The 11,084-nt window shown below is 37.6% G+C and overlaps 1 protein-coding gene across 1 annotated transcript; it reads right to left on the minus strand.

Moving 5' to 3' along the window:
* Positions 1–226: 226 nt before the first annotated feature.
* ZNF565 (zinc finger protein 565) lies at positions 227–9,740 on the minus strand. The gene is made up of 3 exons (XM_024132512.3): positions 9,283–9,740; positions 8,530–8,625; positions 227–2,925 (listed from the first exon to the last, which is right to left on the minus strand). Exons 1-3 carry the CDS (start codon positions 9,425–9,427, stop codon positions 1,655–1,657), a joined length of 1,512 nt encoding a protein of 503 aa, XP_023988280.1. The 5' UTR covers positions 9,428–9,740; the 3' UTR covers positions 227–1,654.
* Positions 9,741–11,084: the final 1,344 nt, after the last annotated feature.

Raw genomic sequence — 11,084 nt, forward strand, 5'->3', positions numbered from 1 at the left:
TTTTTAAAAATCCACCCCGTCCTCATTCATACTGCTAAATGTGTTTTTTTTTTCTATATCAGAGTTGTCAATTGTCTATTATATTGTTAAATAACCTTCAGATTAAGTCTACTGTCATTTCTGATTTTATATTTTTTGGCTGTGCCATGCGGCATGTAGGAGGAATCAAACCCATGCCCCCTGCAGTGGAAGCTTGAAGTCTTAACCAGTGGACCACTAGAGAAGTCTCAGTTTTTTCTTTTCTTTTTAATAATCGTTCTTACTGTTGACTTGGGTTTATGTGGTAATTTCCCCTAACTTTTAGGGTTGACCATTCATTTAATGCGTTTAGTACGTGACTGGCAATGAGTAGGTGCTGCAGATCTACTTAGAGAACAAAGCCCCTACTTTTTTAAAAAAAATTTTTTAATTAATTTATTTATTCATCTTTGGATGAGTTGGGTCTTCGCTGCTGCACGCGGGGCGTTTGCTAGTTGTGGTGATTGGGGGCTACTCTTCGTTGCGGTGTGCGGGATTCTCATTGCAGTGCCTTCTCTTGTTGCAGAGCATAGGCTCTAGGTACGCGGGCTTCAGTTGTTGCAGCACGTGGCCTCAGTAGTTGTGGCACGCGGGCTCTAGAGCGCAGGCTCAGTAGTTGTGGCGCATGGGCTTAGTTGCTCCACGGCACGTGGGATCTTCCTGGACCAGGGCTCGAACCTGTATCCCCTGTATTGGCAGGTGGACTCCTAACCACCGTGCCACCAGGGAAGTCCCAAAGCCCCTACCTTTAATCCTTGGGTTCTGACAGGAGTACAGCTTTGGTTACACTGAACTGGTTTTGATATGCAGAATTCACTGCCATTCATTTCTAGTTTGTAATTTTAGTTTGATTCTCTTGAAGTAATACTTGGAGGTGGTTTTGGATTCCTAAATGGGCAGATTTCTTTTGGCTGCTCTTCTGTTAATTTCTACTCTTCAGAATTTACAACCTTTTAAATGAAGATCTTCTCATGATAACTATACATTACTACTGTTTTTCAGAATGAATTATCCTAACAAGTGGTTTTGAAGGCTTTGGATATTTGATACATTCATAAGGCCCTCCTCCCACATGAATTCCTTAACAGTAATACTGTTATTAATTAATGACAATAGTATTTATTGAGCATAGGCTTTATATAAAATATCTGACAATCTTCACGGAAACTCTATTAGGTACATATAATTATCACTGCTTAAAAATAAGTAAACTGAGGAACACAGACATTGCATAATTTGCCCAATGTTATACAGTCAGTAATTGCTGGAAGTGAGATAATGTTAAGTAAGGTATATGGCGAAAGGCACAGTCACAAAATGTTTTAATAGGGTCATTTTCTATTAGGAATTCTCAGAAGTTTAACATATTTTGAGTGGTAACAGGAGGCTCTCCTATATTCATATTAATTTTTTTTCAGTGTAAGATCTCTGATGCTTAGTAAACAGTGAGTGTGAGGCAAAAAGAGTTCCCATGTTTATTGAATTTTCTTCTGGTATGAGTTACCGGATGTTCCATAATGGAGGTGACAAATGAAGGTTTTCTGACAATAATTACATTACATTATGCATTATCTAATATTGAGTCAGGCATGAATTCCATATAAAGGCTTTCCTACATCCCTAACATCAAGGCTTTCTAGCCAGTATGAATTCTGTAGTGTTCAATGAGCTGTGAGCCAAGAATAAAGGCCTGCCCACATTCTCTACATTCATAAGGTTTGATACCAGGATGAATTCTCTGATGTTCAGTAAGCTGTGAACTACGAATAAAGGCCATTCCACATTCCCTGCATTGATAGGGTTTCTCACAAGTGTGAATCCTCTGATGATGAGTCAGTTGTGAAACACGAATAAAGGCTTTCCCACATTCCTTACATTCATAGGGTTTGTCACCTGTATGAATTCTTTGATGCTGAATAAGGTATGAACTACGACTAAAGGCCTTCCCACAATCTTTACACTCATAGGGTCTGTCACCTGTATGAACTCTCTGATGTCGTGTAAGCTGTGCGTGCTGTCTAAAGGCCTTCCCGCATTCTTTACATTCGTAGGGTTTCTCCCCAGAATGAATTCTTTGATGTCGAGTAACTTCTGAGCTATGAATAAAGCCCTTGCCACACTCCTTACATTCATAGGGTTTCTCCCCAGTATGAATCCTCTGATGTACAGTAAGCTGTGAATGCTGTCTAAAGGCTTTCCCACATTCTTTACACTGATAGGGTCTAGCACCTGTATGAATTCTCCGATGAACAGTAAGTTGTGAGCCGCGAATAAAAGCCTTGCCACAGTCTTTACATACGTAGGGTTTCTCACCTGTATGAGTTCTATGATGCAGAATAAGTTGTGAGTGCTGTCTAAAGGTCTTTCCACATTCTTTACATTCATAGGGTTTGACACCAGTATGAAGTCTCTGATGTAGAATAAGTTCTGAAGTACGACCAAAGGCCTTCCCACACTCCTTACAGTCATAAGGTTTCTCACCTGTATGAATTCTCTGATGTTGAACAAGGTGTGAGGTACGACTGAAGGCTTTCCCACATTCCTTACATTCAAAGGGCTTTTCACCCGTATGAGTTTTCTGATGTTGAATAAGGTGTGAGCTACGGCTAAATGCTTTCCCACATTCATTACATTCAATCAGTTTCTCACCAGTCTCATTGCTGGGATGTAGGGTGAGGGATGTATGATGCTCAAAAGTGGGCATGTTTCCATAGGTGATTTTCACTTGCTTGAAAGAGCACTCATGATTTACTTGTTGTTTTTCAAACTGGCCTTTGTATGCCCAGTCATCTCTAAAACTGGAGCCCTCAAAAGCACAGCATGTAAGGCTTTCCATCAGCTCCCAATCGAATGACTCTACTTCAAAGATATCTTTTTGTAGAAATTTATCACACCTGGACTCCAAGTCTGAAAAATAAAAAAAAAGTAAATACAACTTGTTCTCTTCTTCTAAGAGAAATTTAAAAATTCTACAGGAGACTAGAGAGACAAAATGAAAATAATAACCATAATAGGTGAATTGCTTCTATAAGTCTCAAATATTGCTGTGCAATTTCTAAAAGGCACATGAAACCACAAATATGATAAGAGCTCATATGGTGCCAGAAAGGGGCAAGAAAACAAATTAAGCCAGTGGTTCTCACGTTTGATAGAGATCAGAATCATCCAGGAAGCCTTGTAACAAAACAAATGGCCAAACAGCACCCCACACTGAATCAAAATCTACAGGAGTAGGGCCAAGACATGTGTATACATACATATCTACACATATTTTAAAAGTACTATATATATTTTTTAATTGAAGATTCACATAACATAAAATTTCCCATTTAACCATTTTAAAGTGTACAATTCCATGGTTTGCAGTACATTCCCAGTGTCCTGCAATCATTGCCACTATCTTCTAATTCCAGAACACTCTCATCACCCCAAATGGAAACTCTGTGCTACAGATCCACAGACATAGAGAACAGACTTGTGGTTGCCAAGGGGGCGGGGGGGGGGGGCGGGGGAGGGCTGGATTGGGGGTTTGGGACTAGAAGATGTAAACTATTATATATAGAATGGATAAACAACACGTTCCTATTGTAGCACAGCAAACCATATTCAATATCCGAAATTAAACCATAATGGAAAAGAATATGAAAAAGAATGTGTGTTTGTGTATATATGTATATATGTGTATATATATATATATATATATAAAATATATATGTAAATCACTTTGCTGTATAGCAGAAACTAACACAACATTGTAAATCAACTATACTTCAATTTAAAAAAAATAAAAAAGAAACCCTGTGCCCATTAAGCAGCCACTCCCCATTCCTCATTCCTGCCAGGCCCTGGCAATCACTAATGGCAGAGAAACACTAATTCTGTCCCTGTGAATTTGCCTATTCAGGGCATTTCATACAAATAAGGCATCTATATTTTTAGCACTTTCTACCATATGATGCTGATGTCAGTCAAAATGAAAATCTCTGCTTAAACTTTTTCACAGCCTCCCCACTGCACTTAGAATAAATTCTAAATTCAATGCCATGGTTCACAGGTTCTTGGCAAAGCAGGTCCCTACTTGTCTTTGTTGTCGCTCTGTCGCTCTATCTCCACCAAGGACAATGCATCTTCATATTGAATACTCTCCCCTTTCCTCCCTATGTAACAAACCACAATCCTCCTTTGAGTATCTAGAATAAATGTAGGTCTTTTCCATCTTAGATCTCTCATCAGGTTCTTCTATCTATTGGGAATCCTGTCCTGGGCCCTTTGTATGGCTGCTTTTCTCTTTAGGTTTCAGATTAAAACTCATACTTTCAAAAAGCTCTCAGCCTGATAACCCTAAGCATACACTTTGATTCTCTCTCCCACAACGTGTGTCCTATTGTCATAACACTTTCATCAGCTGTACTTAAGAGTTTCATTTACTTACTCATCTGTTGATTTGTTTTTTTACCTCCCCAAAGGCAGAAATAAAGCCTTTTTCACTAGCGGTTGTCACCAAATCCTAGCACATAGTAGCAATAATGGATTGCTTGATGAATAAATATTGGATTCTAGAGACAGACCAATGGAACTCAATAGAAAGGCCAGAAATAGACTAAAGTTTATATGGAAATTGAATTTATTATAAAGGTGGTATCTCAAAGGAGAATAGTTTTTATAATAAATAATGTTGGGATTAGATAGTCATTTGGAAAAAGATAAAATTAGATCTATATGTTATACCACCATATATCAGAATAAACTCTGAATACAGTTTTAATGTTAAAAGAAAATAGAAACCATACAAAAACTGGAAGGAAATGTGGTAGATTACTTTATAATCTAGGTATAGGGAAACTTTCTAAATAATGACTCAAAATCCAAAAGCATCAAAAGACTGATAAATTCCATTATGTAAAGGTGAAAAACAAAACAAAAAACTTGCACACGAACAAAAAACACGAAAAGCAAAGTCAAAAGACAAGTGACAGAGAAAATATTTGAAACTTATATCATAGATAATGGGATGATCTTCACAATTTATAAAAGACTCTTAAAAATTAAGAAATGCCCTCGAAAAGTAACATAACAATTACCAGCTGATCCAGCAATTTCATTCCTAGGTATATACCCCAAAGAAGTGAAAACAGGGAGTCAAACAGATACTTGTACACCAAGGCTCAGAGCAGCATTATTCACAATAGCCAAAAGATAGAAAGAACCCAAGTGTCCATCAACAGAGGAATGAATAAACAAAATGTGGTATATACATACAATGGAATGTTATTCAGTCTTAAAAAGGAATTAAATTCTGATAAATGAATGAACCTAAAACTACATATTGCATGACTACATTTACATGAGATACCTAGAATTGTCAAATTCATAGAGACAAAGTAGAAAAGAGGTAACAAGGGGCAGGGCGGAGGGGAAAGTAGAGAGTTATTGTTTAATAGGTACAGAGTTTCTGTTTGGGATGATGAATAAGTTCTGGAAATGGCTGCACAACATTGTGAATATATATACAACCTGAAGGTGTTCCCAAATGGCCAAAGCTTTCCCAATAAGAAATTTGAACAGCAGAATAAACAATGATATTTTTGGACTATAGCTCATAGAATACATAAATAAATAAATAGCCCATACTGATAGAAACAAATCTTTGAATAAACAGATGAATGGGAAAGGGGGTAGGGAGAGCCCTTCCTTACAGAAGAATTCCAATTAATAAATGCAGAAGCAATAAGGGACATAGAAAATCAACACAAGGCAACAGTATTGTATTGTTACAGACAAGATCCACCAATGGATGCTAAAACCAGTGGGCAAAATGAGAAGAAACAGCATATAGTTGCAAAGTATCTCCCTCCAAGATAATTACCACTTACAGTTGCAAAGTAGTAACTTTACAGGAGAGAAACATGAGAGACACCTTAACCAAGGTGATCAAGGTTAACACTACCAGTAAAAAGCCATATTAACATCAGGCAACCCCTGATATGATGCATAGAGAAGGACACAACATCACTTCTGTGGTACTCCTGTCAAAGATGCATAATCTCAATCTAACTGTGAGAAAATATCAAGCAAACACAAGTGAGAGACATTCTCCAAAAGAGTACTCATCAAAAGGATCAAACTCATGAAAGACAGAGCAATTGTCACAGATTGGAAGACACTAAGGAGACAAAACAACTTAATGCAATGTGGGATCCCAGACTGGATCCTGGTATAGAAGGAGGGCATTAGGGGAAGAACTGATAAAGTTCTAATAAGATCTGTAGATTAGTTAATAGTATTACACCAATGTTAATTTCCTGGTTTTGATAACTGTACTATGGTTACACAAAATGTTAACATTTGGAAGCTGAGTGAAGGGTATATGGGAATTCTTTATAATAATTTTGCAAATTTTCTGTAAGTCTAAACTAGAATGATTTCATTCTAAATAAGTTTTAAATTATTATTTCTAAATAATGATTTCATTCTAAATAATTTTTTTAAAAACTTTACTAAAAAGAAAAAAATTCTATTTCAGTCTTGAGGTGGGAAGAGAAACACAGGTTTAAGCACATTTCTTAAACTCAAGTTAAAGACTTCTATTACAAAGCAATAGGATGTACAACTTCAAAATTGCTTAAAGGTAGAAAGGGTAATAAAATGTGAGCAAAACAGGAATAGCTAGAAATAAAGAGAATGAGGAACAGAAAATATAAGATAAAATGGGAGGAGTAAGAACAGACACATGAATGATCACAATAAATGAGAATGGATTAAATTCTATTAAAGTCAAGGACTCTCAGATTGATTAAAAAGGGAAACTCTAATTTTGATTATAATGGACACACTTAAAATGGCAATAATTTTTAAAAAAGGATAAGCAAAGATACACCATAAGTTTTTAAACTAACAAAACCAGGGCATTTTATACTAATATTGGAAAAAATAGAATTCAAGGTTAAATGCCACAAAGTGGCAAAATGAAGGATGGACTGTACTGATAAAAATACAATTTGCAACAAGGATCTATATTTCATCTTTATAAAAATATGTAGTAGCAAAATATATAATACAATTAAGAGCTCTCAGAATTTGATAGTGGAAGTACAGAGAAAGTTAAAAGGACATATAGACTCTAAATCACATAATCAAAATCACATATAGACTCTAAATCACATAATCTAAATCACATATAGTTAAAGAGCTGAATGCCCCATCCAAAGAACACTAGTTTTAAATATATGTGGAACATTTTCCAAAATTGGAACAACTTGACTTATTGACAACATTGGAAGAGAAAAGGCAGTGGAATGAGTTCTTCTTTGGGCTGAGAAGATTCTTGCCAACACAGAATTCCATACTCAGTGAAAATATCCTACAAGAGAAAAGGTAGATAAAGACATTTTCATGTGGTCAAAAGCTGAGAGAATTTGTCAGCAGCAGACCTACACAAAAGGAAATATTAAGGGTGTTCTTCAGATAGAGAAAAAATGATCCCAGATGAAAATAAATGACAACAATACAGAGAAATCATGAGGTAGTAACATAACTAAGTATTCAAAGGCTCCATTTCTGTCCAGCAAGTGCCAGTTACAAACACTTACTAACATTTTTTTAGTGGTCACTATTGCCTGGCATTGTTCTGGGCATTTTCACATACTAACTCATAAAAAAGCCACAATAACTACATGAGGAAGGCACTATTTTTAATCCCATTTTCAGAAGAGAAAACTGAAGCACAGAGAATTTAAGTAACTTTCTTAAACTCACAGATCTAGTAAGTGGCAGAGCCAGGATTTGAACTCAGAAAACCTGATTCCAGGGACTTCCCTGGTGGTCCAGTGGTTAAGCATCCGCCTCCCAATGCAGGGGACACAGGTTCAATCCCTGGCTGGGGAACTAAGATCCCACATGCCGTGGGGCAACTAAGCCCATGCGCCGCAACTACTGAGCCCTCACACTCTGCAGCCCACACACCACAACTAGGGAGAAGCCTGCGTGCCATGACGAAAGATCCCACATGCCGCAACTAAGACCCGATGCAGCCAAATAAATTAAAAAAAAAAAAGAAAATCTGATTCCAGAGTATTCCCTCAGCCACAACACATCCTTACCTCTCAAAAGTTAAGAGAATAAATGAATTGCTGAATTAGGTGAAGTGAAAAGCTGTTTTAAGAAAATAAATACTTTTTAAGGAATGAAGACACTTGCAGAAAAAAGGATCCAAACTACAGGTAAAATAGCTGCCACCAGAGAGGGGCACATTCCTTTTTGAAATGAGAAGAAAACATAAGAGAAGAAAGAACAGAGAGGAATTAATGGGGATAAAGGCAAGGTTCCCTTGGAAGCTGATGCTGGCAAGGTCTTTGTTCTTCATGGCTTCACGTCTCAGGCTTTTATTCCTCAGTTTTCGGTAGGGCTTTGAGGGAGTTTCCTGACAATAACTCAAGTTACTGTTATGAATTGACTCACCTGCTGGGCTATTATTCCCAGTGACCTCCCCGCATTGGGTCAGCCCTCACTCACCTGGGCACCATGGTCCTGTCATATCATTTACAACCATCCAGGGTTCTTTCCCTTGCTCCAGTAAGGAGACGACATCGGGCTTAGAAAGGGAAAGTCCTGTTTATAGGAAAAGAAATGGGGCATGATCGTGCTGTTTCCAAATTGAAACCCAGTCTCTTGGTTGCTAAGGAAGAGAGGCAATTACATAAAGGAAGGTGTGAAGGTTGTCCAAAGGATGGGAAGGTGGAGGTGCCAATGGCACTACCCATTTCCACTTCAACAAAGCACAGAACAATTCCCTTGAAGACAGAGAACAGAAACTTAGCCAGAAACTTGTAAGTCTTCCCAGAAATTCACCATGAAGAAACCAGAAATTTTATTCTCCATTTGCCCTCTCCCTCTCCCCAATCCATTTCTCGCTACTCTTGGCCCTGCTCTGTGCCCAGCTGTGCCCCAGACAGCTTACCTGTAAGGACTGTATTACCCTGGTCCTATCATTTCCCATTGGGTTTGGTAAATGGAAAGCATCAGTGGGCAGGAAGACAGTTCAGGATATTTCTTATCCCTCTCACTCCCTCCTTTGACCCAGGAGTTCTGGAGGTAGCTACAGTGGCTACCATCTGGCCCTTCTCCATGGCTCTAGCTCTCACTATCTTCCGGTGGCAGTGTTTCCTCTCTTTACCCCCTCCAGCTGGAGGTGGTAACAGCCTCCCACTGTTGTAGTCCCTGGGAGCCTTGTTTCCTGGCTGGTCCTGTATTATACAATGTCCTTACCTAGTGAGACCAAGTTACTGAAGTTCTCCAAAGTTACATCCTTGTACAAGTCCTTCTGGGCAGGTTCCAGCCACTTCCATTCTTCCTGAGAGAACTCTATGGCCACATCCCTAAATGTCACCAATCCCTGAAACAATAAACCCATGCACTACTAGTAAATGAAATGACTTTTATTTTTTAAATTGATTACAAAAATTTTCAAAATACACAAAAGTACAGAGAATAGTATAATGAGCCCCCAGGAATCCATCACTCTGCTTCAGTAACTTAACAAGACCTTGCAAATCTTGTTTTAGGTCTTCCTTTCCATTTTTCACCCCTGGTATATATTGAGGCAAATCCCACATACCAAACATTATATAGTATTTCACCCACAAATACTTTAGTATCTAACAGATTAGACTTTTTTAAAAAGGCATAATAACGAGAATATCACTACCACACTTAATAAAATTAACAATAATTTCCTAATAACCAGATCAAGTTTCAGATTGCCCCAATTTTCTCAAAAGTGATTTTTGACAGTAGGTTTGTTCAAATCAGGATTCAAACAAAATCCACCCCATGCAATTAGTTTATAGATTTCCTAAAGTCTCTCAAATCTCTTATAGCCCCCACAGACCCTTTAAAAATTTTTATTGCTGTTTATTCATTAAACAAACATTTGAATCAGTAGCATTTCCCATATTCTGGATTTGGCTGATCATATCTTCATGGTATAGTTTATCATGTTTCTCTACTTCCATATTTTTTAGGGGACATAAATATGTCAGAGGTCGTACTGTGTACTTCCTATAGCATCCCCTTAGGAGGCACATAATGACCGGTTGTCTCATTTTTAGTGAGGTTGAAATTCATGCAGCTGGGGGAAACCCCAGGAGAAAAATTAAAGTGTGCCGAATTTGAGAATACTCCTAGCTGCAAAACCTCTCTGAAGAAAGGCATCTTCTACCAGCTCCCTAAGGACTACCACATATTAAATTAAACCAACCAAGATAATTTCATGGGAAAAGATTAGTCTTTTTAACAAATAGTGCTGGAAGAAGTGGATATCCATATGCAAAGAATGAAGTTGGACCCCACATCACACTACATATAAAAATTAACTCAAAATAGATTGTAGATCTACATGTAAAAGCTAAAACCATAAAACTCTTAGAAGAAAACATAGGAGTATATCTTCACAGCCTTGGTCAGGCAGGGGTTTCTTAGATATGGCACCAGACACAAAAAAGAAACAAAAAGAACAAGAAGATAAAATAAACTTCATCAAAATTTAAAGCTTTTGTTCTGCAAATAATTTCATCAAGAAAGTGAAATTCCAACCCACAAAACTGGGAGAAAATATTTGCAAATTGTTTATCTGATAAGGGACTTGACTCCAGAATATATAAAAACTCACAACTCAATAATAAAAAAGACAAACTAATTATAAACCAGCCAAAGAATTTGAAGAGATTTCTCCAAAGAAAATATACAAATGGCCAATAAGCACATGAAAAGATGTTCAACGTCACTAATCATTAGGGAAATGCATATCAAAACCACAATAAGATGCCATTTCACATCCCCTGGAATGGCTATTATGAAAACAAAACAAAACAAAACAAAAAACAAAACTCCCAAAAAACATATTGGTGAAGATGTGGAGAAACTGGAACTCTCTTACATTGCTGGTAGGAATGTAAAATGGGGTAGCCACTTTGGAAAACAGTTTTTGTGTGTGTGTTTTTTTTTTTTGCGGTACGCGGGCCTCTCACTGCTGTGGCCTCTCCCGTTGCGGAGGACGGGCTCCGGACGCG

The sequence above is a fragment of the Physeter macrocephalus genome, chromosome 17 (assembly GCF_002837175.3).
Source record: "Physeter macrocephalus isolate SW-GA chromosome 17, ASM283717v5, whole genome shotgun sequence".
Lineage (NCBI taxonomy): Eukaryota > Metazoa > Chordata > Mammalia > Artiodactyla > Physeteridae > Physeter > Physeter macrocephalus.

Coding starts and splice junctions, on each gene's coding strand:
- ZNF565 (XM_024132512.3), bottom strand. CDS start 9,427: ATGGGTTTATTGTTTCAGGGATTGGTGACATTTAGGGATGTGGCCATA. Junction 8,626..9,282: donor CAGTAACTTGGTCTCACTAG/GTAAGGACATTG, acceptor TCCTATAAACAG/GACTTTCCCTTTCTAAGCCC. Junction 2,926..8,529: donor GACAGGACCATGGTGCCCAG/GTGAGTGAGGGC, acceptor TTTATTTTTCAG/ACTTGGAGTCCAGGTGTGAT.